This window comes from Muntiacus reevesi, chromosome 18, assembly GCF_963930625.1.
Source record: "Muntiacus reevesi chromosome 18, mMunRee1.1, whole genome shotgun sequence".
Taxonomy (NCBI): Eukaryota; Metazoa; Chordata; class Mammalia; order Artiodactyla; family Cervidae; genus Muntiacus; species Muntiacus reevesi.
In genome coordinates, this window is record NC_089266.1 from 50704656 (window position 1) to 50731511 (window position 26856).

The 26856-nt window shown below is 37.0% G+C and overlaps 1 protein-coding gene across 5 annotated transcripts in view; it reads right to left on the reverse strand.

Annotated features, from left to right (window-relative positions):
- Positions 1 to 81: 81 nt before the first annotated feature.
- Positions 82 to 26856, reverse strand: part of RPS6KB1 (ribosomal protein S6 kinase B1) — a 40298-nt gene continuing 13523 nt past the window's right edge. For 2 of the 5 annotated variants that reach the window (XM_065909088.1, XM_065909090.1), the window contains exons 5-15: positions 19838 to 19985; positions 17677 to 17734; positions 16138 to 16238; positions 14271 to 14361; positions 13999 to 14089; positions 13331 to 13438; positions 12966 to 13028; positions 12693 to 12770; positions 9365 to 9472; positions 6491 to 6603; positions 2825 to 5575 (exon numbers count right to left, since the gene is read on the reverse strand). In XM_065909088.1, coding sequence (XP_065765160.1) covers positions 5338 to 5575; positions 6491 to 6603; positions 9365 to 9472; positions 12693 to 12770; positions 12966 to 13028; positions 13331 to 13438; positions 13999 to 14089; positions 14271 to 14361; positions 16138 to 16238; positions 17677 to 17734; positions 19838 to 19985 — 1197 coding nt within the window. In that variant the 3' untranslated portion in view covers positions 2825 to 5337. Of the gene's footprint in view, positions 2147 to 2824; positions 5576 to 6490; positions 6604 to 9364; positions 9473 to 12692; positions 12771 to 12965; positions 13029 to 13330; positions 13439 to 13998; positions 14090 to 14270; positions 14362 to 16137; positions 16239 to 16760; positions 17053 to 17676; positions 17735 to 19837; positions 19986 to 26856 lie in introns of those variants that run through there. The other 3 variants (XR_010659631.1, XM_065909091.1, XM_065909092.1) reach the window with 3 other exon arrangements.

The window sequence follows — 26856 nt, forward strand, 5'->3', positions numbered from 1 at the left end:
CTGTTTGAAAAGAATTCCCCAGGTCTTCCCTGATGGTCCGTGGTTAAGACTCTGCACTTCCAATCCAGGTGGTGTGGGTTCAAACCCTGGTTGGGGAACTAAGGTCCTGCATGCCACCTGGCCCAAAAAATTTTGTTAAAAAAGAACTTCCCTTATACTAGCTTCTCTAGAAGAGTTTTGAAACCTCACGCTTGAATCATTACTTGGGAGATTAAAGCTTGTACACAGGCCAGTGAAACTTTGGAGAGTGGTTTGCTTGCCTACAGGTATTTGTGCAGGGTGGTGCAAAGGGAAAGAGGCGGTTCCTGTCTCCCCTTGAAACCTCATGAGGGAATCAAGATCTGTACCAAGTCTGAAGGACTGGTTATTATCTACATCTTGATGTGAGGCCTCTACTTCTCATTTACCATCTATCAGTTTGCATACAAGAAAAAAAGGCAGTGGTGAGAAGGAGAATTTAGGGGGTAGAGGCAGAAATTTTCAACAAATTTACAACGCTGGTAAGACAAAGACTACACCAACATGGATTAATAAGGATAGTGACCAACCAGATACAGGTTAAGTCATTTTCATGCCCTATGACTACCCAAACTGACAAAAGGACATTAGAAAACCTAACTTTTTCCCCTGCTAGGTTATAAGTACAACTATTTATGTTCATTCAGGATGATATACTTTGTTACCTACTTTGAGAACCACTGCAAATATTAAAAAAAGAAAAACAAGCTTACTTGGCTTTAAATCACCTTCCTAATTTTGTGATGAAACCAATAGTTGTTATTTGGGTATACAGCAAGAGATGAGTTAAGAAAGACAATTTGAGATTAGAATTTGGGTGTAAAAAATATGCTGACTTCTTGGTAAAAACATAAGCGTAACATCTTACCGCATGGGTTACTTCAGCCCTGACACAATACCTACTTACCCTATGGCCATATGGACAGCTTTGTTTCTGAATATGATTGAGTAACAAGACTGTGGTGGACAGTGGAAAGCACTTCACGGATGCACTGAGGAGGAGGGAGATGCGGCAGGAGCGCTGTGCTGTCCACTAATAGCACTGATGAACGGGAGGCATTTCTGCACTTTTATTCCTTCAGCTCAAAAACGGGACTTAGAACCCCTTTATTCTGTGAGTTCAGACCATACCCTCTAAAAGACTTTTATCAACATCAAGAGTCACTACTGTTTTATAAAAAAAGTCCATGTGAGAACTTCTATAGAGAAACTATATTGGCAAATGTGATTGAATTGCCTCATAAATAAGAGATAGTTTACACAAACACCCATCTTACAGCAGATATATTGAGATATTAGTTAAAAATAGATTTGTCCACTAAGTTATCTTGTGCATACACATCAAATAATGAAGTTGGCAAACGTGGCTGAAAAAAACTGTTGAATGTTAGCACAAGAAAGTCTTTCAGTGTTTTTATGTGAAGCTGGCTTTCACATAATTTTTCACATGAACTTTTTTTAAGCAACCAATCACATTCTACTATTTTGACAGAACTTGGAAATCACAGATGTTTAACACCTAATAAAATCAGTACTAAAACTTGTTACAAATTTGTTCCTTCAGTTTCTCCACAAAAGCAATTTTTACAACTGTTACTCTTTACATATATATAGTTTATTAAATATGAGAACCTGAACACATCTAGCATATGAATGGGAAGAATTATTGAAACCATTTGTGTATCTGATAGTTATTTCTTCCTATCTTAGGGTAATAATGATAATAATAAAAAAAATCACTTCTATTTTATGTTCATTCAAATTTTCATTTAATTTCTATTTACATTCATTCAATCTGAAATCAAATACTTTAATACAGTAAACACAAGATGAAAAGCAGAAAAGGTGTTACCCTCAAAGCACTCCTAATAAGGCAGCTGAAGAATTTATTTACTCTGGTAGATGCAAAGCCAACTTGGGGTAGGGAAAAAAAAAGTTTTAAAAGAGCAAACACAGATGAACCCATCTTTCAAATGTTACTTCAGATAATCCACTGAGATAATACTTGTGCTGTAGTGGTAAATTAAGAATCACACACGAAGAATTATGTATCAGTCAGCCACAGACCACAGGTCATGGTGGGACAAATACTTTATGATTATTTTGTCCAGCTTGCTAGCGTCTACTCCTATGGAAAAAAGGTAGATGTTTGGACATTGATGTTTATATTTCAGAAATTAACCATTTTAAGAGCCTCAAAATCCATTCTTCATAAATTCAACATTTCTCATGAGAATAATCTTAGATCTAGCCCTTATAAGCTAGGAACCACATGACTGAATAACCAAAATTGTTAGGTCCTATTTTAAATATAAAATCCAAGGCTTGGATGCAGTTTATTTATAATCATGTATTTCTTAAAGAATGTTGAATTTATGGAGTACCATACATGCATTCTTCCCCCCCCACCCCCATTACCTTCTATCTCAAAAAATAGTATGGAAAAATTCTTGAAGGATTCAAATTAGTTAAGACCATAAAGGAGAAAAAGAAATAACAATTTTCCTAAAAATCTGGTTCAAGAATTAATACTTTACATTGTTAATCACAGCTGGTTTATAAATCCCAGTTTATTCTATAATGCTACAAACCTTATAAAATCAAAATTAGTAAACTTCAGTTCTCAGTGATTATATTTTAATTAAAAAACAGCATGTATAAAATAAAAAAATATCCTGTAAATAGCTGATTTTAAAGAAAATAAGTGATGAAAGAAAAACACTTAAATCTCTTTATACACTTACCTGGAATAATAAAGAACCCTTTCAGAAACTCAAAAGACTAGTATTACTGACATATATTTTAAACTATGCTTGGGTTTTGTACAAATAAATATAAGGTAAGCCATATTGCATAGGTGTGTGCTTTCTGTCTGTGACACCAACGTGGCACTTGACAAGTTTTCACAGTCATAGTAGGGATATCCATTTATGAAACAAATTTCTCAATAAACCTGCCACAGTATAGAAAATTAATTTCACTTAATGTTTGAAGTTTGAAAAGCTGTTATTTGTATGGATGGTAGGTATGAAATTAATGCTTTTTATGCAGGAAGTTACAGTGCTTGCCACTACTGCTGGCAGTACTAATTATGAAAATGGTTTAATTGTGGGGTGGTTACAGCCAGGCAATCACAATGCAGATGTTACTAGCAAATAGGACTGAGGAGGAATATTGTGGTGTAAAACTTTAACTGGAATTTGGTCAGGCAGTCAACACAATATTAATAGTAAACATATTTGAAACAAGTGTCAGAGTAGGACAAGTCATTTACAGTCTGAAATGAAGCCTGTATCTATCACCATAGCTTTTTGGGTTCTGTTTTTTTTAGACATAGTAAAGACCTGCACTTTAAGTACAATTTCTGCCCTCATTATTGTAGCTTCTCATTACTAGCTACAGTTATAAATTCAGTACACTGCTGCAATAGGGAAGAGGGGGTCTAGAGGGAGGGATTTAAAAAAAAAAAACCAAAAAACTTTCTGTCCAAAGATGAGCTGTTATCAATTGTTTATTGCCACAATTGAAAAAGTGTATTTCCAATCATTTTTCATGGTTTTTCATTTGCTTAATGTCATAGGATTTCATCTTATCTCACTTGAATTGCCGTTTAAGCAAAGCTTGTCTCTTTTCTGGTTGAATTCAACATGCATAAATAATTTTATGGCTTGGATCCTATGGCTCAAAAAGGTCTGGAGAACATAGCAAGCAGCATCTATTTAAAAAAACTGTAGGGTTGCAAAATATTACAAATTGACTTTGCGCACTCAGACTGAAGACATTATAAAAGACAAACAAAAGGAAGTGATAAGACTCAACTGCAACTGCATGATCATCTATTATACCAGTATGCACTGAAATATATTTTTATAAAGCTCTGCAGATATTAAACCCTTTCACCATCTACAGTCATGGAAATGCTCTCTTTAAGGCAGGAAGTATTTAAGAAAGGTAAAGTTACCTTTATTTTTATTCTTTGTACCTGTGAATCACTTATGTAGACTTTGTTACAACTGCAAAAACAGTGTCTTGTTAGCATGTTTCCTAAATTAAGCCACTAAGTTTTATTCACTGTGGAAGACATTCATCAAAAGGCCATCAAATATTTTTATAATCAAAAAATGTAGCCCCAATATAGGAGAAAAAAAAATATCTTTTTTCCTTTTAAAACCGTTGAGGAAGAAATATAAGGAAGGTAGACAGCAAAAACAGTAAAAAGAAGTAAAACTTAAAACCTTACCAAATTGCTGTAAAGACATTAGACACAAGAGAGTGGACCATGGCAACACCCTCTTCCCCTGGATTTCCCTCCTCTCTCTCTGCCGCCCCACGAAATGCATTTTATCCTGACTCGCTTCTGTCCTTCAGCCACGGGCTGAACACGTTTGACATCTTGAACTAAATACTGGTATAAGGTGGCGGTATTTTTCCAGTGCAATGCAGGCCCAGGATAAGGATGAAATGAAGGACATACAACTTATGCCCATTCCAAGGCTTCCAGTTAAGCGTAGCACGTAGCAGTACTGCAAACAGAAATGATTAAGGAGATTCTTCTTTTTTTTCTCCTAGTATTACAGACAGGTATTGCAGCTGGGTTACTGAAAATAAACCCCAAGTCCACCCCAATCCCTCAAACGAGCCACAGCTGTGGTTAACAATGATTCATTTGCATTTTTATTTCACCAAGAGAAGAAACAGAAGTTGTCTGGCTTTCTTCACACCAACCAATAATTTCGCATTTTTAAAGTTTGGGATGTTTTCCATAATGAGCTGAATCAAAAATCTATTTGAAAAATATATATTTATATAAAAAAAAGATTCAGGTTGTTGCACGTAAAACATCAATTGATAAGTTTTTTTCGCCTTTGATTCCATGTTGCTGGAAAGTTTAACCAAGCTTGCATGCTAATTTGTCCTTGGTTGCAAGTTTTATAGGCAAATTCATACTTTGCCTAATGGAAGGAGAACCCTTCTTCGACACAATCAGAACTCAACAGTGATTCAGAAGCAACATCCTACCCTTAATACTGTCAGTTTCAAGCCATCAACATGAAAATCCTTGATAGGTTGAGACGACGTCGCTAGGAATCAATAATTGATGTGCCTAAGAATTCCGCAATACTATTTTCACTTAAGTTTTTTTGCACCATGATTGATTTTTTAAAATCCGTGTTTAATTTTCCTCTGTCCAAAGTGTTCTATGTCATGACACTGACTCTTCGAGACTGTCATTTTGAGTCTTCCTGTTTCACCCTGCAGGATGCTGACACATCCCCTCCCCACCTTTTTTGCCTTCAATTCATTAAAAGCATTGTTTTGTCATAGATTCATACGCAGGTGCTCTGGTCGTTTGGAGATCATGGGAAAAGCTTGCTTTTTGTACGGTCCGGAGTTTGGCTGTCGTATTGGAAGCGGTGCTGAAGCCTCCCCGCTCATCGTCACGTCCATCTGCTCTATCCCACTTGTCTCCATTGGGTATTCCACAGGCGTCTGCGGATTTGCCGTGCTGGCTGAAGCACCTCTTCCCCAGAAATCCCCAGGAGAAAATTTGACTGGGCTTTAAGACAAGGAAGAGCTATCATTTGTTTCAAGTACTATCTCAACAAGAAACATTTCCCTTACATTTAAAGCGAGTGGGGTCATGTGATTTTTTTCAATTTCCTTTTTGTATGGATTGGCACAGAGGCAGAAGTTGAGCCATCTCTCCCCTGGACTAATTGTTACTTTTCTAACTGGTCTCTTAACCTCCACACTTGCCCTCATAAAACCATCAATGATACTTAGGGGAAAAAAAAATCATTTTACTCCCCCACTTAAAACAGCTTCTCATTGCATTTAAAATATTTCTCCAAACCTTTGTCATTCCCTTCCTCACTCACCACAGTTTAGGAATGTTGACCGCCCTTTCATTTCCAAGAAGGCAGCCAAGTTTTTCCTCCTTGAGAACTTCTGCATGAGCTTTCTTCTACCTGTAACACCCCTGTAGCTCTCTGTTTTGTATGGCTAGCTCTTTCATGAATAGGCGCCCCGTGTTACTTTTTGCATTCTACTAACACATTTTTTTTTCACATAGCATTTGGCACTACTTGTAATTACATATTTTTTGTATTTCCTTCTTTGTTTGTTTTGACTCTCTCAGTAAATTGTAAGCTTCATCAGGACAAGGACAATTCCTGTCATAATCATGTGTCCCCAGCACACAGCACAACCCCTGGCGCATAATAAATGTTGAACAAATGGTTAAAGAGGACACTCTGCAGTGCAGCAGCTCCCTTTCAGGAGGGAAGGTAAGCTATATAGCATTTTCTCACTGTTTAGTCACAGATGGATCACTTGCAATATAAGAAGGTAGAGATGTCATGCTTACGCCAACCAAATAGGATGACAGACTTTCCATTTATGTAATTTGGCATAAATTTCTTAAACAATGCGCTTTCTTCTAGATTAAAAAATAATAACAAAGTCTGAATACCTGACAGGTGTTCGTGGGCTGCCAATAAATCTTCGAGGGGATCGGATTTTTGGTTCAAAGGAAAACTTTTCTTTCACGCTTTCAAGTACAGATGGAGCCACATATGTAAAACCCTGAAAGATAGTAACAGTGGACTACAGAATGTCGAGAAAATGTGGTTGCTCAGCCTCTGACACACCAAGATAATGATGTACACCTAAAATCACCAATGTGATTACTCTCCAACCTCCTCAATTTCATTTCACACCCATTACCTTCCTTCCAGCCATTTGTAGAGGCATTGCCCCCAAGACAACAGAATTATATTGAACCCCAAAGGCCAGCAGAAAAAATTTCACTGTATTAAAAGAAGTAGAACAGAACAGGAAAAGTACAGGCTCTACATTAAGATGTTAAATACCAAGAGAAATGCAGAGAAATTCTGTTTCTAGCCACTAATATTAAGCAACTAATATTCTCATCCCCCCAAAGAGTTTCTCATTAGGCTGAAATAAAAATAGAATTCTCTAACTTGGCATATATGGTCTTTCTGGTTTTATGCCAATGATTGAATAGATTTGGATTTTCCTGACAAGTAAGGGCCAACGTTGTGAAAACTATTAACTGTTAACAGGCAATAATGCAGTTTGTTAGCTTTAGTTCTTTCTTGGACCTGGCTATTAGGTTACCAGCTATCATTAATCTCGCTGTTAATGTTCATCCCTTTAACAGTTAATCCTATACCTATCTTCCTATCCTTGTGACCTACAAGCAGGCATTTGACTTATTATAAAAAGACTCAATAAGGCTTTGGGTGAAGTCCTGAAGAGTGAGGTGCAATTCTATAGAGCATATACTTTGTGACAGCTACATGTGGACCACTAAGGCTATTTCCACATATGTTCTAGTGGGCTGAAGCTTAACTACCAAGAGGACCAGACTCTGCCTTAATCATCTTTGAATATCCTTTAATTCTATTAGGATTTAAACTACTAGAGGGTGGGTGGGAGGGAGGCTCAAGATAGAGGGTATATATATATATATATATACACATACACACATACACACACACACACACACACACTTACGCTTTGTATGGCAGAAATCAACACAGTATTGTAAGGCAATTATCCTATGGAATCTAGAAAAATAGTACAGATGAACCTATTTGTAGGGAAGGAATGGAGACGCAGATGTAGAGAATGGACTTGTGCATACAGCAGCGGAAGGAGAAGGTAGAAAGTAGCACTGACATATATACACTCTCACGGGTAAAACAGATAGCTAGCGGGGAGCTGCTGAATAACACAGGGAGCCCAGACGGGCCCTCTGTGACGACAGAGGGGTGGGAGGGGAGAGGGAGGGGAAGCTGAGAGAGAGAGGATTATCTGTATATAATTATGGCTGATTTGCATTGTTATATGACAGAAACCAACACAATAATGTAAAGCAATCATCTTTCAATAAAAAAAATACTAACTGAACTGCAGTTACGACAGTCACAATCCCCAGATAAGTGGGCTGTTAATATTTTAAATTAATTTTAAGAGATCTTTGTGTACAGAATTCTGGCTACCACCTAAAAATGAATTGCTCTTGTGTTCATTAGTTGTTCAATTTAAATAATTAAGAGAAGTGCAACAACTCAGAATGAAAACTTAGCTCCGTAACTTCTGCCACCACAACTTTGGATTTCTTTGTAGCAAGGTTAGATGTTTCTAGACTTTTTAATGGGGGAAAAAAATTGTCAAACTAGCTAAAACTCCATAACGCTCAACTGAAGAAAAGGTCTGTATGTTGAATCAAAGGTATAAATTCCATATCAGTAGAAAAGAAAACTCCACATAATGAGAGGAAAAAAAGAAAGCAACAACAGCATGAAAATGAATCATGCCTACTCCCCTAAATGAGAGATTTTACTAAGGGAGAATACAGTAATTTTGTAAATCATGTAGACATTCATCTTCCTTCTTAAGTAATTAAAATTCTATAGAATTATATTTTTCATTTATATTCTTATACTACTATATAATCATACATTTATAGAATTATTACTATTCAATGTTATTTACTCAAAAGCATACTGTACTATGGTGATTTAACTGTTATTTTACATGATTTCTGTGCTTCATGCTATCTTCAGAATTGACCCTCCGCCCCAAAAGATATAATACTGTGTTACATTGTGATTTGAGAATAAAGTTAATGACAAATCCTGTGAACTCGTAAACAAGGGAGAAAAAATTTCCAAATGATTACTTTTCCCATGTTCTACTCTCCCTAGAGATAGTCCAAAAAGAAATGATAAAGGATCATGAAATGACAAAGGAAACAAATGACATGTACTTATAGTAATAAAATAAGCACTAGGCAAATAATATGCAATGATGGTCATCAGATATAAATCTATGATTTCTGTTGATCAAAATCTAGAAGTTCTGGTTTTCTATCTGAGGAGACAAAGTATAAATCAATACAGATACTTCCTCCTTAGGGTTAATTTGCTTACAATCACACATGAAGCAATGTATTTTGACGTCAAATATTTAAAATCAATAGGTTAAAAATCCCCTACAGATAAAAATTTTTAGCTGTTTCAGGAATAAAATAGTTACTATCAGCCCTTCTCCTACTGCTATGGCTGTGTGGCTTTCAGTTAGGATGATGAGCCAAACATTTTAAGTCAGTGGCCTATTCAAAAAAATGAATCATATACTCTGACTCTAATCGCTAAAATGGAAGGCTGAGTTATGCAACATCAATTACTCATCAATAAGTCATAAGGGGATAACTTAAAAAAAGCAACTCAGGGTATCTACATTCTAACTTTCTTACTGAAAAGGGCCCATCCTCATATTTAAATTTCCCATGGCTGCACGGGAGTCCTTCACTTACCAGGAAGACCTGGTTGGCACTTTCGCTGAGAGCTGAGTCATCTGGGCTGTCAACAGGTGTCTGACGTGTAAACTTGGAATCAAACTGACTCACATCCTCTTCCGATTGCTTTACAAAAAAAAAAGATTAGAAAATGGTGAACAGACTGTATTATACGTAACAATCAAATGCATTACATGCGTTAGAGAAGGCTCCAGATAAAGCTCTTTTCTCAGGGTTTGACTGTAGTAAGAGTAGAATAGCCTGAGCAGGCACAGATTGAAAAATAAATACAACTAGAAAGTATCAACGGTCAAATGACATCTTTAGTTATCATTTCTACTAAAAATCTGAGTATCAATCATCCCCTCTTACAAAGCTTCAGTGTGCCTAGCCCAGTGGCTAAATCCCTTTTTAGAGACAACTGGCACAATTGGCAAAGCTGTAAAAAACCTGAAGCAGAGTTTAACCACAAAGTAACGTGCTCTAGTTAAAAGATTCTTCCCATAGCTTGTTTCATTCCTTTAAATTTCTTTAGGAGCAAGAATAATATTCTGTTCTGCCTAAGTATATTCTCTTGTGAAGGAATATTATCACCTAAATCTGACCACCCGATCTGTTTCCTCTCTCTGCTACATCATCAGACTCGTGGTTGTGTCAAAAGAACTCAGGAACCAGGACTTCCCTGGTGGTCCAGTGGTTAAGACTCTGTGCTTCCACTGCCAGCGGCACAGGTTCAATCCCTGGTTGGGGAAGTAAGATTCCATATGCTGCACAGTGTAGCAAAAAAAAAAAAGAACTTGGGAACCAACAGGATGGAAAAGATGTCTAAAGATGGAAAAAGCTGAACGTCAATAAAAATAACTGCAATGAATTAAAACTCAAATATGTTAAACAGCATGAATTCATAACTATAGTAAAAAAAAATCCCATAATTCATCGGTCAGTTTTGGAAGATGCTAGGGAACTAATTCATAATTTCAAGAACTGGGAAAGAAAACATTTATCCTGCCTTTTCTATATAAACTGTGCTTCAGGTAACCAAACAACTGGTTGTCCTGATCTTTTCACAGGACAATTCCACCTAATAAAGAATGAATAACGATTATTAGAATAGGACAATCTGCAAACCCTTAACGAAATCTTGGAACTAACTAGGCCCTAGATTCTCAGCCTTAGCACTACTGACATTTTGGACCTGATGACTCTTGTTGCAGGAGGCTGTCCAGTGCATTACAGGGTGTTTAACAGCATCTCTGGCCTCTACCCATACGCATCAGTAGCGCCCCTCCCTAAGTTGTGACAGCTTGTCTCTGACATCGCCAAATCAACCCTGGCTGAGAACCACTGATACAGGCAATGATTAATGACCACTAACATCACTAACTCCGGGAGCTGGTGGTGGATAGGGAGGCCTGGCGGGCTGCGATTCACGGGGTCGCAGAGAGTTGGACACGACTGAGTGACTGAATTGAACTGAACTGTGTAATTTAAATAACTTAAACTGAAATGTTTAAGTACACATTATATCTTCTGATCAAAATATACAGCACCAAAAATTTAATCTGAATCAGATCTAAACTAAATCTGTACTATCAGTTTTCAGAAATATGAGGAACAGGTGAACATGGCTGAGGACACACCATGGAGTTAAAACCAGCAAAATCAAAATAGGAGGAACTGCACAGGACAAATGGTAAAGTTTCTTTAGTAAGTCCTCAAAGGAGGAATTGAGAGGAGATATCAGGTCTGTCTAGTCAAAGCGATGGTTTTTCCAGTAGTCATGCATGGATGTGAGAGTTGGACCATAAAGCAAGCTGAGCACTGAAGAATTGATGCTTTTGAACTGTGGTGTTGGAGAAGACTCTTGAGAGTCTCTTGGACTGCAAGGAGATCAAACTGGTCAATCCTAAAGGAAATCAGTCCTGAATGTTCTTTGGAAGGACTGATTGCTGAAGCTGAAATTCCAATACTTTGACCACCTGATGCGAAGAACTGTCTCACTGGAAAAGACCCTGATGCTGGGCAAGATTGAAGGCAGGAGGAAAAGAAGACAGAGGATGAGATGGTTGGATGGCATCACTGACTCTATGGACATGAGTCTGAGCAAGCTCCGGGAGTTGGTGATGGGACAGGGAAGTCTGACATGCTACAGTCCATGGGGACATAAAGAGTCGGACATGACTGAGGGACTGAACTGAACTGATCTATGGATGGAGAGACTTAAGAAGCACAGTAATCAACCTATACAGGTCTTGACTGAATCCTTATTGGGATTTTCCGCCTTAGGGGGGGAAAAAAACAACTGGGGAAATTGTTAGCTTTTTAGTTATGATGACAGCATGGTGGTTATGTTTATGTTTAAATAAGATGACCTGATAATTTTTGAAGCTGGACAGTTGGTACATGAGGGTTTTACCCTGACAGTTATGTTCAAATTTTAAAATATGTTGAAATTTTAAAGCAAGCAACCCCTGTGCTCCTAGGACCAAATAACCATCATCGTTAGCCTACTCCTTTTCCTCTGCTTCAAGAAACAGAAAACAAAACCATCTTTTCTCAAATTCTTGAGGTGGGAAAAAGGAAGAAACACTAACTCATTCACTTATAAACGTATTGTTATGGTTTGAATGGTGTCCCTCCAACATTCACATGATGAAGTTCTAACCCTAGGACCTCAGAATGTAACCTTGTTTGGAATGAAGTCCGTCACAGAGGTAACTAGTTAAGGTAAGATCATACTAGAGTAGGGAGGGATCCTAATCCAGTATGACTGGTGTCCTTACAAAAACGGAAAATTTGGATGCAGATCTACACACAAGGAGAATGCCACATGAACATGAAGGCAAAGATAGAATGATGTACCTACAAGCCAAGAAATGCCAAAGATTGCCAGCAAACCACCAAAGGCTAGCAGATAAGCATGAAACAGTCTCTCACAGCCTGTAGCAACAACCAACCCTGACAATACCTTGATGTTGAACTTCTAGCCTCCAGAACTGTAACACAGTAAATTTCTGTTTAAGCCACCTAGTTTATGATACCTTGCTATATGAAAGCAAATTCAAAATGGGCTGAGTTAAGCAAAACAAAACAAAGCAAGAAAACTAAAAGTCCCAATTACTTAAGCTATTAAATTATCTTAGGCAACCAACTTAAAACCAGTTAATATAGTCATTAATTGCTAATGTAGTTCCTTAAAAGACTGCACAGAATACAGATTGTGAAGAGAAGAGAGGATGGGCCAAAGGTTTTCATATCATTAATAAATATTACTAACTGGTCTGAGATTTTCTTATTCTAAAAAAGTACCAGGTCTCTCAAATTACATGCTTTCATGAATACACACCAAAAGAGGTTTGAAGGGGGGCTCCACCTTCCGAGCCAGCAGTTCTTCCCAGTTAATATGTCTGAAGAATGGATGAGCCTGGGAAAAAACGAAACAAAAAAGCAGGAAGAAAGATTAACACGAACAGACTTCACTGGATTGACAAATTAACAAACTATTTGAAGTTACCAATCATAAAATAAGATACACTTATAAGCAACTACATATAACCTTCACAAATATATAAAATTGGCATTCTCTTCCCCTCAAACCACCAAACATGCCAGTCCCTACTTGAACTTCTCCAGCATCCCCAGGACCAGCTCCAAGACGAGAAGCAGCATTTCTTTTCAGCAGCTTTTAGGAAGGAAAAGAAAAACACTGATGAACTTAATCAAATTGATTATTTTTCTTTATAGAATTTGCAGGTCTATTTTGCCTTGAGAACATATGCTTTATTAATTACTTCCAAACATTGTCTGGGACTAAAAAGAAAAGAAAGTCTTTAAATAAACACATTTGTACTTTGAAGGCAAAAACTGTAGGCTTTTTTGTCAACATCTGTGTATGATTCTATATTCAAAATGTATATTCAGTTCTGTCTATTTAAATCCTAGTGGTTGAGACTTATGGGTTGAGTGCTAATTTTAGAATCCTACCTTTTTAAGCAGATCTCTGGCTTCTTGCGTGAGGTAGGGAGGCAAATTGAGTTTACATTTGAGGATTTTGTCAATTGTTTTCTTTCTATTCTCCCCAGTGAACGGGGGCTAAGAATAAAAGACAGTAAGAAAAATTAGCATGGAAAGAATATCAAATTTTAAATAACAGAATTATCCATTTCCTGAATTAGCCAGTTACACAGAGATCAGAAATGTATGCTCTGATGTGGGATGACTGACCGCTAAAGAGCTGTAGTTTTTAAGCAATGGCACAGAGATAAAGCAATGTCCTGGAAGGAACTGGTTTTCTACCATTAGCCTGGTGTGATGATGTATGAGACATTTGATTTTATGCTTCACTTTGTCCATCTATAAAATAAGGGCAATACTTGTTTTGCCTCTGATTCATAGGACCACAGGCCATGACACAGATCATCTAAATGAAAATACTTCTAAAAGTACAGATGAAAATACAACTAAAAGTACAGAGGCCCATAATACCACTAATAAAATATTGCTAGTGTTAAATTTTAAAAATAACTTCATTGAAAAATAAATAATTTCATGGGTAACATTTTCCAAAAGCACAGGCAACATCTCTTCCTGTAATGACTCTGTAACCACTCAGCACAGACCATAATACATGCAGCTTTTAACTGTGCACCTACTGCTCCAGTCAGCATGTCATACATTAATGCTCCCAAACTCCACCAATCCACAGCACGGTTGTGGCCACTTCTCATCAAGATCTCAGGGGCCCTACAAAGAGAAAAATAATACACCTAAAAAACCCACTAGTTGCAGATCATCTGAATCAAAATTTCTACAAGATAAAGAATCAAATAGTGCAACAGAAAATTCAGCACACTTATTCCTTAAACCAGGTGAAAGTTAGCTCTTGCCCCCAAACCAGTAATATTTCTTTCAACATGCAGCTCACATGTATTCTATTGTTCCACAAAATGTGTGTGTGACTGTTCCGTCATGAATAGATTCTTTGCATAGTCCAAAATCTGTTAGTTTGACGTGACCTAGAATGAAAGATTAAAGATGGTTATTCTGAGAATTCTAAGTACGTGCAGTATTTAAATGTTTTCATACGAGACAATAACCTACCCTTCCATTTTAATTTTTCTGCCTTCAATTCATTTTTTGAGATCAAGAACTATCAATGTTCCATCCAAAAATAAGGATGCTAATTCATGAAGGGTAAGGCAAAATTACCTTTGCCAGTGATATGATCTATCTTGTGGGAAAATAAATAAGAGAAAAAGGCAAAACAGCTTGTCTAAGGCTCCAGCTTTATATATACCAAAAGTCCTTTACCATCCTGAGCAAGTAAGTCCTGGAAAAACTTGAAGTCTGGATTAAGTATACAGACCCTAAAAAAAAAATCTTCTGCATGCTTTAAACAAAGGTGTGACACTGTACTTCAAATATATTGCTTTTATCACCATGAACTGTGACCTAACAGTTCTTAAAACAGTCTTAGTCACTATAACAAGTTAGCTTACTCTGCCAATGCAGTTTGGAAAAAGAAATGAAATTTCAACATAGCATGGAACCATCATTTCTGATCCAGAAAGTAAAAAACTCATCACCTTATACAAAGAACACTTCAGTTCAAGTTTAGTCCTACTGATCTGTCATTAGCTATCCAGTAGTTCAGCAACCCCAGGGTAGTTGGGACCCTACTATTCCAAGTTTATTTTGAGAAAAGGCAATGGACTATAAATAAACTCACATGTAAATGTGTACTTTACTCTGACATAGAAGAAGAAATATGACATTTTCACAGAACTACCTGATACACTTAGGTTATGGATCAAAGAAGTTAACTAATCACATTCCTATTCTATCCCTTGTCTTAGAATTCAGAATCTAAATTTGGGGCAATGAGGACAAAACTGGGAGAAAGGAAGATACACAGATATCCATGACAAACGTGGTTAAATACAGCATTTCTCAAAAAAAAAAAGGGAGAAGGGGAGAAGAAAAGAGAAAAAATCCCACAATTTGAAACATTTATTCTGGCATCGGTTGTCCATAAGCCATTTTCTGTACGAGAGCTAACTACCTCTTGCATCATTTGATAGACACCTAAGGATCAGCCACTATCCCCTGGATGCCGGACTGGCTGGCTGCTCCTCTGGGATGTTAAGTGAACTGCAAGTCTCCCCAGCCCAGGTTACCCTCACATAAGCTGAACTATCTGTAGCAACATGCAGTTACAATCAAGGCTCCCTCTGCTGTACCCACAGTTGTAGAGAATATTAGTTTGTCTGATTCTTACATTTGTTACAGACAGACAGAAAGGATAAACTGATGCCTACTAAACATTTTATTTCCAAAGTATAATCAAATAGTTTGGTTCAGTTCTAATCTCCTTCTCTTTTATATAGCATTAGTAGAATTTATCATAAAAACATTGTTTCTAATATTTCTGTATTTTCATCATTAAAGAAAACTCAATTTATAAAGTTAAGATTCACTTTCCAACTTAAGAAACAAACCAAAATTAATATTTGGACTGGCTTGGCTCACCACAATTTATGTAAGGATTTCAAAAGAATGACAAGCTATAAAGAGTAAAGGTTAAACTAGAAAAGGGAGTTGAGTGGCCAGTTATCCTCAACTCTTTTTAATCTCATTAACCGTAAGTACAAGCATCATGATGCTATAAATTCTGAGAGAGGAACATATAGTAACAGACACATGAATATGGGGCTTTGAAAATGACCATGAACCTGTGTGGGAAGATTTTAAGATGATTATTTACTATAGAACTGTTTACAGTATATCTCCACCTTGGTGATTAAGCATGATATTCTCCGGCTTCAGGTCTCTGTAGATGATCCCCTTTTGATGTAAATGCCCCAAAGCCATGGAGATTTCTGCCAAGTAAAAGCTGGAAACAAAAGTGATTTAATAAAATTAAAAAGAATAATCCACTCAAAGCAGTTTATGTTTGGAGCAAAATTCCTTGAAAGAAATAGACATGCACCAAAGACCAAATTAGTGGGGGTGGGTATGGGGAAGAGAGACGGCATAGGCTGCTGCCAAAATGCATGGAGACATTTATGTTTCACTTGTTTAGTGAAACTATAAAATGTTTTATTTCATCAATAAAACATCTTGCTAAAACTGCAAAGTCGTCCAGATTATGCCAAACTGTCACTGGTCATGTTTTGTTCTGTCTATGTGGGAACTGGGCCAATAGTCATTCAGATCAAAGCAAATTTCTCCCACCCACCCCCAATTTTTAAATTCCATAGGAAATAGGAACTTCATTATTCTCCAAGATCAAGCCTTAGTTTAAAAAACACCTTAAAACCTGACCCTTAAAAGCCCACTCATCCCTTACTTAATACAGCTGCATATTTATATACAGCTCATGCCCACAGTATCTGCCCTCCCTCTTGCCAGCCAGCCCACAACTATAAATTGTGTGACACTCAAATTTATCTACCTCAAAAGAATAAAGGGCTGAGTCAACCCTGTCTGGATTCGAAAAGCACAAGGCACTGCAATACTGGCTGCATAACAATGCTGCAATCCTGCAGATTGCTCCAGGATGGAGAGGGTGTGTCCTAGAGAACTGAGGCAGTTTCACAGCCAGCAGGACCACAAACACAGCCTCCAACACGGCTCAGAGAGCCTCCTCCAAAAAAGGGCACTTCATCCCTAAGGCTCTTAAATGCAGCTTCTGTGTTAGAAAAGGCCTGAAATTAAACAATGGAACGCAGTTTGGTAATTAAGGTAGAAAAAAACATTTAAGTGTTTTCTATTCAATTAATGTGTAGGATAAACTGATTTATTGTTACCCAGTACTGTCATCTCACAAAAGGGTATGTATATTTTTAATTTGAAGCAGATGCCATCTTAAGAAATAGAAGGGTAGATCCCATCCTGGCCACTGAATCAATCCACAGATGATGTGTGCAGACTTATCACCTCCCTAAGACTGCACCTTGGGAACTGGAAAGTCTACAAAAAAAAGGAGATGGTTTCTGATACTTTCCATGGGTCCACACATAAAAGTTTCACTGGAAAACCACACTCACCCAGAGCCAAGGCAGGCAGCTTACCAATTCAAGGAAATAAAGCCCCAGTGAGAATGGTTCTGTTAGGAACTGGTGTGAAGAACGTTCCACCCAAAGCCTGGGGGCAAAGGAATGATGTGATCTCTAATAGCTGCCAAGCCCAAGGCTGCTTCTCCCCATTGAGTCCTGAGTGACTGACTGGCTCCAGAACAATTTACTGGCTGCCCACAGTGGGAACAGGACTTTGCTTTTAATTATAGGAATTATTACCTGAATTCATAAAACCACAAAAATTTCACTTACCAGGCTGTGTCTTCCATAAATATTCCTTCTCTTTCTAACTGCATAAATAATTCTCCTCCTGTAAAGAAAAGAAAAAGACATTAGAAATACAACAATCTTTATTTCCAACAATCCACTTCTAATGAGAGGGTTTGTGCTTTCCTCTTAACCATAATTAAAAGACATCAACCCTTTAAAAATAAAAAACAGACCCTAAAAATTATAGGTTTAAAACTAAGTCCTCAGGATTCCATTTTTAGCAGTGTTCTTCTTATGTGAAATACACAAGTTTGGGAATTCTAGCTTTTACATCTAAACTTCAAAATATTTACAACAGATTTCAGACTTGAGGTTAAAAAAAATTTTGATTCAAGCTTCTCTAACATTTTACCGGTAAGTAGAAAAATGTTAATATGTAATTAAACCATCCTTCCAAATTAGTGAATGCCCACATTCCACATTTTCAGAACTCTAAAATGGAATGAATTTGTCAAAGTCTTACATAAATAGTATGGCATGATTTGAATATCAAAATAAACAATGTTACAATGTTAACAAAATGTTATAGCTTACTAAATAATCTTAGAATTCATGAGCCCACAATGATTTAAATAAAAGAATAGATAAATTTCTGTTTTATAATAGGGGAGAACAGAAAGCTCTTTGTCACAGTAGAATGCCAAATAATAAATGAAGGAGGTATGATGGAATAAGAAAAATCACTTGGCAATCATAGTTAATTGTTTCAGGCAAGAATCAATGGATGCTAAAACTGTATGTGAAAGCTTGATGAGAGATGAGATATTTGAATAATTTCAAAGTATCTCCTCAAGATATTTGTTAATTAAAAAAGGAAAAACTTCACCAAAAAAAAAACCACTAAAAAATTCACCACCTTGTATGTATGATCAAAGTTAAAATCAACAGTAATGGAACAAAGAAACAAATCTTATGTACTTCTTGCTCCGATACACAGAGTAGGAAAGGACGTCACTTCAATGGTCCTCCCAGAAGTGTGTACCTTGAGTCTAACCCTGAGGAAACACCAGATAAGCCCAAACTGATGCACTCTACAAACTAGACTGCACCTTCAAAACTGTCAAGGTCATGAAAGACAAAGAAAGACTTAGGAACTGTTTCAGATTAAAGGAAACTAAGGAAAGAGATTACTGCTATCAATGTTAATTTCCTATTTTGATAATTTTAGTATAGTTATGTAAGATACTGTGGTTAATTTCAGAAAAATATACTGAAATATTTAGGGATAAAGGGAAATCAAGTCTGCAACACTCTCTTAAACAGTTCAGAAAAAATTATGAATATATATACACATGTGTGTATAGATATCTATAAACACATTTATGTATATATATCTATATACACACCTGCATATATACAGATACAGAGAGGGAGAAAAAAAGAATGATGAAACAAAACAACTGTGGTAAAATGATAATACTGGGGAATCTAGGTGAATAGTAGGTGGGAATTCTTTGTCCTATTGCTGCATCTTTTATGTGTAAATCTGAAACTTAAAGTTACAAGAAAAAATGGTAACAGTCACAAAAAAGTTATTAAATTATGCAGCTTTCTATTCCATGTTTCAGGCTACTGTGAAATCTGTTTTTCAGAAAACTCAAGTGTGTTTGCTGGAAATAGATACCTGTGATCTAAAAATGCTATGGGATGCCACAAATTCCTAGGAAGGGGTAAGTCCTGGAATGAGTGGGGGATTTCCAATGTAAAAATGCAAAATCTATTTGTAGAATTACATTAAACAAAAAACACTCCTGTTTAAAGATGCAATACCAAAAATACTCATTACCTTAAATAATACTCTAAATTTTCCATTTCAGTTAGTAGTTTATTTGAATTTTATGATCTTACCCAAGTGCAGTCAATTTGATGGCTATCCATTAGGTTTTTGTTATTTTGTTAACTGATTACAAGAGAGTTAAGATAAAACATTACAGATGAAGAAAAAAGACAACCTTTAAAGTTTCCTTCATATTTGTCTACAAAAAGAAACATCTGGTCCCATGTGAATTCCTTATGTTAATGTACTTGTTGATTTTAAGAACTATTTGGTCACACTGGGAAAAAGCATTGTTCTATTGAAAAATAATGTTTTGAACAAGTTTCTGGAGCTAATGCAAATAATTACACCAAACTGTGTACTGACCGCTGAGATACTCAAGGATGAGGTAGAGTTTTCCACCGGTCTGAAAGGCATAAATTAAATCCACAATGAAAGGATGCTTTACTTCCTCCAGAATATTCCGTTCTGCTTTTGTATGAGCTGTATCTTTAGCATTTCTTACTATCATTGCCTAAAGGAAAAGAGATGATCTATAAGAACAAAATAGTAGACATTTTTATCCTATAGGATTGGGAAAATCTATTTTGTGCTTTTTCTCGCCAACATTAAACTATGAATCTTAGTTCTCACTAGAGCCTGAGACAGGGGAAACAGAAGACATTTGCCTCTTATATACATCTGCACTGTTTGGATTTTTCTGCAGTAAACATGTAAATGAAAGCCTAAATAATTTATTTTCACGTAAACAGATCAAGTTTATTCAGATATTCACTAACTTTTTTGAATGTCTACTCTTTTCTAGGCTCTTAACAAGAAAGCAGAATTAACAGGAGTCTCCAGCCCATAGGAGCCCAAAGTCCCAGGGAAGAGAGATGAGTCATGGAGCTAAGCACCAGGTGCTATGGTGAACAGCAGAACTAGACGTGACAGCCAGAAGTCTTCCTGTAGGTGGTATACCTAAGCTGTATCATAAAAAGCTATTAAGATAAAATGTGGAAGGTGGAAAAAAAAGGCACTCCCAATGCAAAAGTGACCTGACAGGACAGAGCGTGTTGAGAGGATCTACTAAGTAGTTCAGCATGGTTAGAAGCGGTTAGGAGATGTATTAGGCTGGAGCTATAGGTGGAGGCCAGGAAATGGAAAGCCTGGGCATCGAGGAAAGGCACCTGAATTATATTCTTAGAGGCTGAGAAGAAATCTTGAGGTAAGGTAAATGAATAACCCTTGTCTTTAAGAAAGACAGCTCAAGTAGCAGTGTGAAGTTTTAGGGAAGAAACAACATCTGTTAGGAGGCTAGAAAAGTAGGCAAGAAGTAAAATCTAAGAAAATGAAGGTGGGGAAAAAAAGGGTAAAAGTGCATCATTAGCACTTCCTGACTAATGAAATATGAGAAGAATGATACCATGGTTTCTGAATAACTAATGGCGTCATTGAGAAAATGGAAACAAAGAAGAAAGTTTTGGGGAAATGATACATTGTTTTGGACATGAAAAAGCATGTACACAAGGTTATAGGTTGGAATATCATCAATATTTGTAAAAGTGAAACATTAGAAACTATTTAAATGCCTAAGCATAGGATAGTGAATGAAAACCCTATAAAGCAATGAAGAGAATGAGGGGGACTTCCCTGGTGGTCCAGTGGCTAAGACTCTGCACTCCCAGTGCAGGGGCCTGGGCTCAATCCCTGGTCAGGGAACTAGATCCCACATGCCACAACTAAGAACCCTGCACGCTGCACCTAAGACCGCAGACAAAGAAAGAAAGAAAAATAATAAATATTTTTTTTTAAAAAAGAACAAGGAATATATCTGTGAAAGCAAGGTGCAAAAGAACATATATGGCACAGCAGTACACACAGTATGCTACCTTTTGTGTAAAAGAGGAAATAAAAATATAGTAGCATGTACATCCTTATAAATGCCATAATGAGCACAACTAAGATAAGTCAAACGTTAACGAAAGGGTATCCCCTGACAGTCTAGTTCTCACTGCCAAGGTCCTGGGTTCAATCCCTGGTCAGGGAACTAAGATCCTACGTGCTGTGTGGTGTGGTCAAGAAAATAAAATAAAATAAAATCCCAACAAGAAACCTATCCAAAAAAAAAAGAAAAGCTAACAACAGTGGGAAGGCAGGAAAAGGAATGGGAATTTTAAGTAAAACCTTAATAGTTCTATCATTTATTTCTCTTCTTACCTGAATCAAATATCATATGGTGATTATAAAATGGAGATCTTGAATTCTGAGCCATGATAATGTTTTATACATTTCAAAAAAAATTAAATCAACAAGGATGGGGAGGCAAATAAAACTGAGTACAGGAGAGATACATAAATTTAATTGACTCTTATTAGGTTGGCCAAAAAGTTCATCTGGGTTTTTCCATACAATAGTACAAAAAACCAAGTGAACTTTTTGGCCAATCCAATTCTTTGATAATTTTATCACAAAAAGAGAAAAAAGATATTTAAATAACTTTACACTGCACATTCTTAAGTAACATATGTGTAAGCATAACAAAAATTACAAGGAAATCTTAAGCCCCACTTAGTAGGCTTGTAGCTACTACTAGTACTATTGGTATTATAATTCTCAAACTATTAGCATATATTGTACCACTAAGTAAACGAGTAAATGTATTGATCTTGTTATCAGGCTTTTTCTCAATGTGGAAAAAGAGATTCAAATGTAGACTGAAGAAAAAAGAACCCTAAAGAACTGGACTGAAATTAGGAATATCAATGTGAAGCCATGATTTAAAACAAAAACAAAACTTCCTAGCTCTGTTCTGAAAGAACCAGAAGAATAACACTTTAGTGGCAAAGACCATAGCTTGGAACTCAGATCTTGGTTTCTCTACCAAAGAAACCAGGACTCCATGGAAAAATAGATGGTGCCAGGCCAGGGTTAGGGAACTTGCCAGGGAAACCTGGAGCACACTTCTGTAAGGGAAGGAAGTGCTCCGAAACTAATGGTGATGCGCTAAAAGGACACTGAAGCCTTCTTAAAAGAGCTCGCTCCAGAACAATCTGGGACAATTTTCACACCAAAACTTAAATAATGAAAGAGATGGATAACACTATGAAAAAAGTAGTCCATACTGCTTTAAAACACTAAACTTTGGCACTTCGCTAATGGTCCATGGTTGAGAACCCGCCTGCCAATGCAGGGGATAGAGATTTGGACACGGATTTCCAGGAAGACACCATATGCCAGCACACAGCTAAACCTGTCACCACAACTACTGAAGCGTGTATGCTCTAGAGCCCACAAGCTGCAACGACTGAAGTCCCTGCGCCCAGAGCCCGTGCTCCACAACGAGAAGCCACCGCAGTAAGAAGCCCGCACAGCGCAACTGGAGAGGAGCCCCCGCTCGCCACAACTAGAGAGTCCAGTGCAGCCAAAAAATAAATAAATAAAAGTGGTTTTAAAAATTAAAAAAATACATGAAAAGCTCTTCTTTACAGAAAAATGACAACTAACAGAAAAACTGACACAATAGAAAAGTCTCCACTTTATAATCAACAGAGTATTATCTGATTTGGCTAAGAAATGATGATTAATAAAACCATTGGGTGTAGAAGATTATTAGGATGGAATATTAGCACAATCTCTAACTTTCATTCCATAGATACTTTTTAATTACAGAGGGAAAAAGGCATCTGTAGAATGGGAAATTCTGTGGATACCACCTTAGCCAAATGATCAAACTCACCAAATAACGAGACAGACTAACCTTATGAGCTTCCTAAGGACACAACACTCATGTAAAATATTCCTGCAGAAAGCATTTAACTTAAATTTAAAATTTAAGCGTTTTCATAAGGAAATAATGAAACATATCCAAATCAGGGTCACTCTGCAAAATGACTGGCCCAGAGTCTTCAAAAAATGTTAGTGTCATGAAAGACAAAAAAGGAAACTAAAGCAAAAGAAACTAAAGACACAGGACTCTAAAGTAAAAGAGGCTGCAGACACAAGACTACTCGATGTAACGTGTGATCCTTCACTAAATCCTGGATATTAAAACAAAAAATAGCTGTAAAGGCTATTACTGACATAACTGGGGAAGTCTGACTATAGACAATGTATCAGGAAAACAGAATTGTATACCAATATTAAACTTCCCAAATGTGATAATTACATTGTGGTAATGTATGAAAATATTCTATTCTTAAGAGATACACACTAGAGATTTTAAAGGCAAACCACCATATCTGCAAATAACTTTCAATTTGTATAGCAAAAAAATAAAAACTTGGAATACACATATGTGTACATACAGAGACAGGAGACAGAAAGGGAGCAGCAGACAAAATAAGGCAAAGTTAACAATGGTGATCACTGTACTATTCTCAAAACTCTTTGCAAAGTTTGAAAAACTTCAAAGATGTGTTATTTTTTAACTGTTCAGGAAGTTTGAATTTTTTAAATAAGTAATTTTCAGAAAGTCTGAGAAGCAAGACACCAAGAAGATAAGATGAAGAATTAGCAAAGAAAAATCACAAAAGAATCACACTTGACTCCCTTGACTTCAAGGGAGTGTAGTTTCAAAATGCTGTGGTCAACAGCTTCAGTGCAACAGAGAGGTAAATTGAGGATGAGTTAAGGAAAGACTACTGGATCCAGCAATTAGGAGATCCCTGGTGACAAAGCGAAAACGTTTCATCAAAATAGTAGAGTTGTGAGTTCAAAATACAGTGAGTAAAAAAGATAATTAAAACATGACTTCTTAAGATATTAGTCTATGAAAGGCAGAGACTGGAAGCTATGATAAACCTCGAGTGAAGAAAGGATTTGTTTTCTAAATATGCCAAAGACATGAATATATTTAAACAGAGAATGATGTGAGGATAGAGGACGGAGAAAGAGTGAGAAGTGACAGAGAAAAGACCCTAAACAGGCAGAAAGAGATGGGATCCAAACATAAAGAGAGGGTTTAGCCTTGGAAAGGAGGAAGCATTTCCCACTAAGCCTGGAGAGAGTGAAGTGAAGACAGGTGAAAATGCAGACAATACAGTATTAGGGTAAGAAAGTCGCAGGCAATCGTTATCTGGCAGCCTCAATTAGGAAGAGAGGCAGTTTGCTAAAAACAAGCAGCTGGACTAACAGTAGAGGCTCTACTAGCTGTAGAGAATGGAAGTGGTTGGCTAGGGACCTTTGGTGGGTTCTGAGGGTCTACATGAGTTGGGGACTATGAATTTTTCCCAGTAGCAATTTAAAGTTTGTGTGATTAAAAAAAAAGTTTGTGTGATTTCTGCCTGTGATGTTCAATGACTGGAATAAAGGAGTATTAACAAATAAAACTGATTAGAGCGTTCTGGAGGATAAGGTCAACCAGGGATAGCAGGTGACCAATGTGGCAGAGCACGTTGATTAGGCTAGATTAGGTATAAGGTGAAATTAAAAAGGGACTAAGAACTTGAAGAAAAAAACAGAAAGGTCAAAGCACTAAAAAGGTCAAACCAGGCACTACAGGAATAAGGAAGTGTTTTTATTAGTCCAGTGTTTCAGAAGAGGACGATACAACTATGGGGCCTGGCGATGTGAAATGGAGGTGAACACTGATGGATGTGGGATCAATGAGGAATTAGAAGGCTAGGCAATTGATTACTTATTTAATACAAGGACAGAGAAGACACCCAGGACAATAAGACTTGAGAGTGGGGAAAAACGACTGATAAACACTAAGAAATTAGTATAAGCTTAATCCTCAAAGTGGGAAGGTTTTGACTAGAGTAGAAATTATAAGGATACACTTATCAGTTCTTCCCTTGAATTACACAGTAAGCAGAGTGAGAGCAGAGATTACGCTCACTTGAAGTGCTAAATCCTAGTGTCTAGCAAAATGCCTGGCACACTACAGATTCTCAGCTGGTTCAATAAAAGAAGGAAGAAACAGGACCAATCTGTGAACTACAAGCCTTTGGCGCCAAGGGTTCTAAAGTTTACAATGTGAGCTAAACTAATGACATGGGCAACAGTATTTTGCTTCCAGAGTACACATTTTTGATGCAACTGGTAGGACAGAGAGACAGTTGTTGGAAACAGTCTATTCCTCAACATTCTACCCTTCTCATAATGAGTAAACAAGCCCAGAACTGATAAATCCAAACAGATTATTTAGATGTAAGCAACTCATTTAAGACAAGAGAACATCTGGTTTATGATTTTATCTTTAAGGGTAGAAAGAGGTAAATTTTTACCACATACTCAGGCCAAGAACAGAGAAGGCAATGGCAACCCACTCCAGTACTCTTGCCTGCAGAATCCCATGGACGGAGGAGCCTGGTGGGCTACAGTCCATGGGGTCGCTAAGAGTCGGACACGACGTCACTTTCACTCTCATGCATTGGAGAAGGAAATGGCAACCCACTCCAGTGTTCTTCCCTGGAGAATCCCAGGGACAGAGGAGCCTGTTGGGCTGCCGATTATGAGGTCGCACAGAGTCGGACATGGCTGACGTGACTTAGCAGTAGCAGCAGCAGGTCAAGAGGATCAGTACTCTCTGCTTCCAGGGATAACAAAATCAAAAGAAGAAACCCAAAGGGAGAACACAGCTATCTTTACCTAGGGATTTAGGAATGAAAACCTTGGACCTAACCCTAGCTTGTTTTCAGGAACAGCAAGGAAAGAATGAGACAGTGTGTGATTCTCTAGCCAGGTTTAGGGAAAGAAAAACCAAACAGTGAGAATGAATGAACAAAAGAAGAGGCAAAGCAAGTTAGGTCTTCCATGCCTGGGCACAAAAAGGAAGCCTGACAAACAGCAGCAGTTACGTCTATGGACTTCCCAATATATTACTCCACACCCACTTACCATCAGTGGGGAAAAAATAACCCTCTTCTTTCCATTAAAGATATCTGTGCCAGACACTTAAGATGTAATTATGACGAATTTTGCTCAGCCCTGATTATCAGGCGTTCATCAAAAGGAATGGATTATTCTAAGAAACCTGACCAGTACTTCTTTCAACACTGCAAGAACAAGTATTATTTATACTGTCTCCAGTTTTAGACTTAAAATACTTTATCCATAATCTCAAATGATTCCAACGGGAAAGCCAGAGAGCAGATTAATTCTGTCTTACTGAGGCAGAAACTGAAGTTGAAAATGCCTAAACTGCTTCTTTAAGACAATCACCAATAAAGCTGTGGTCACAGTATTTGTTCCTCAGTTTTTAAATTAAGAAGTCATTTGTACTGCTTAAGTAAAAATCAGGGAAGAAAACAGGATGATATATAAACACTGTATTTTTTTTAAAAAGTCATTTTGATTGTCTTTATATAGTTTTCTACTAAGATTTTAAGACAGTGAGATCTTTTCAGAAATCAATCCCAAACTAAAAGAACAAGAAACCAAACATACACAATCCAAGGTTA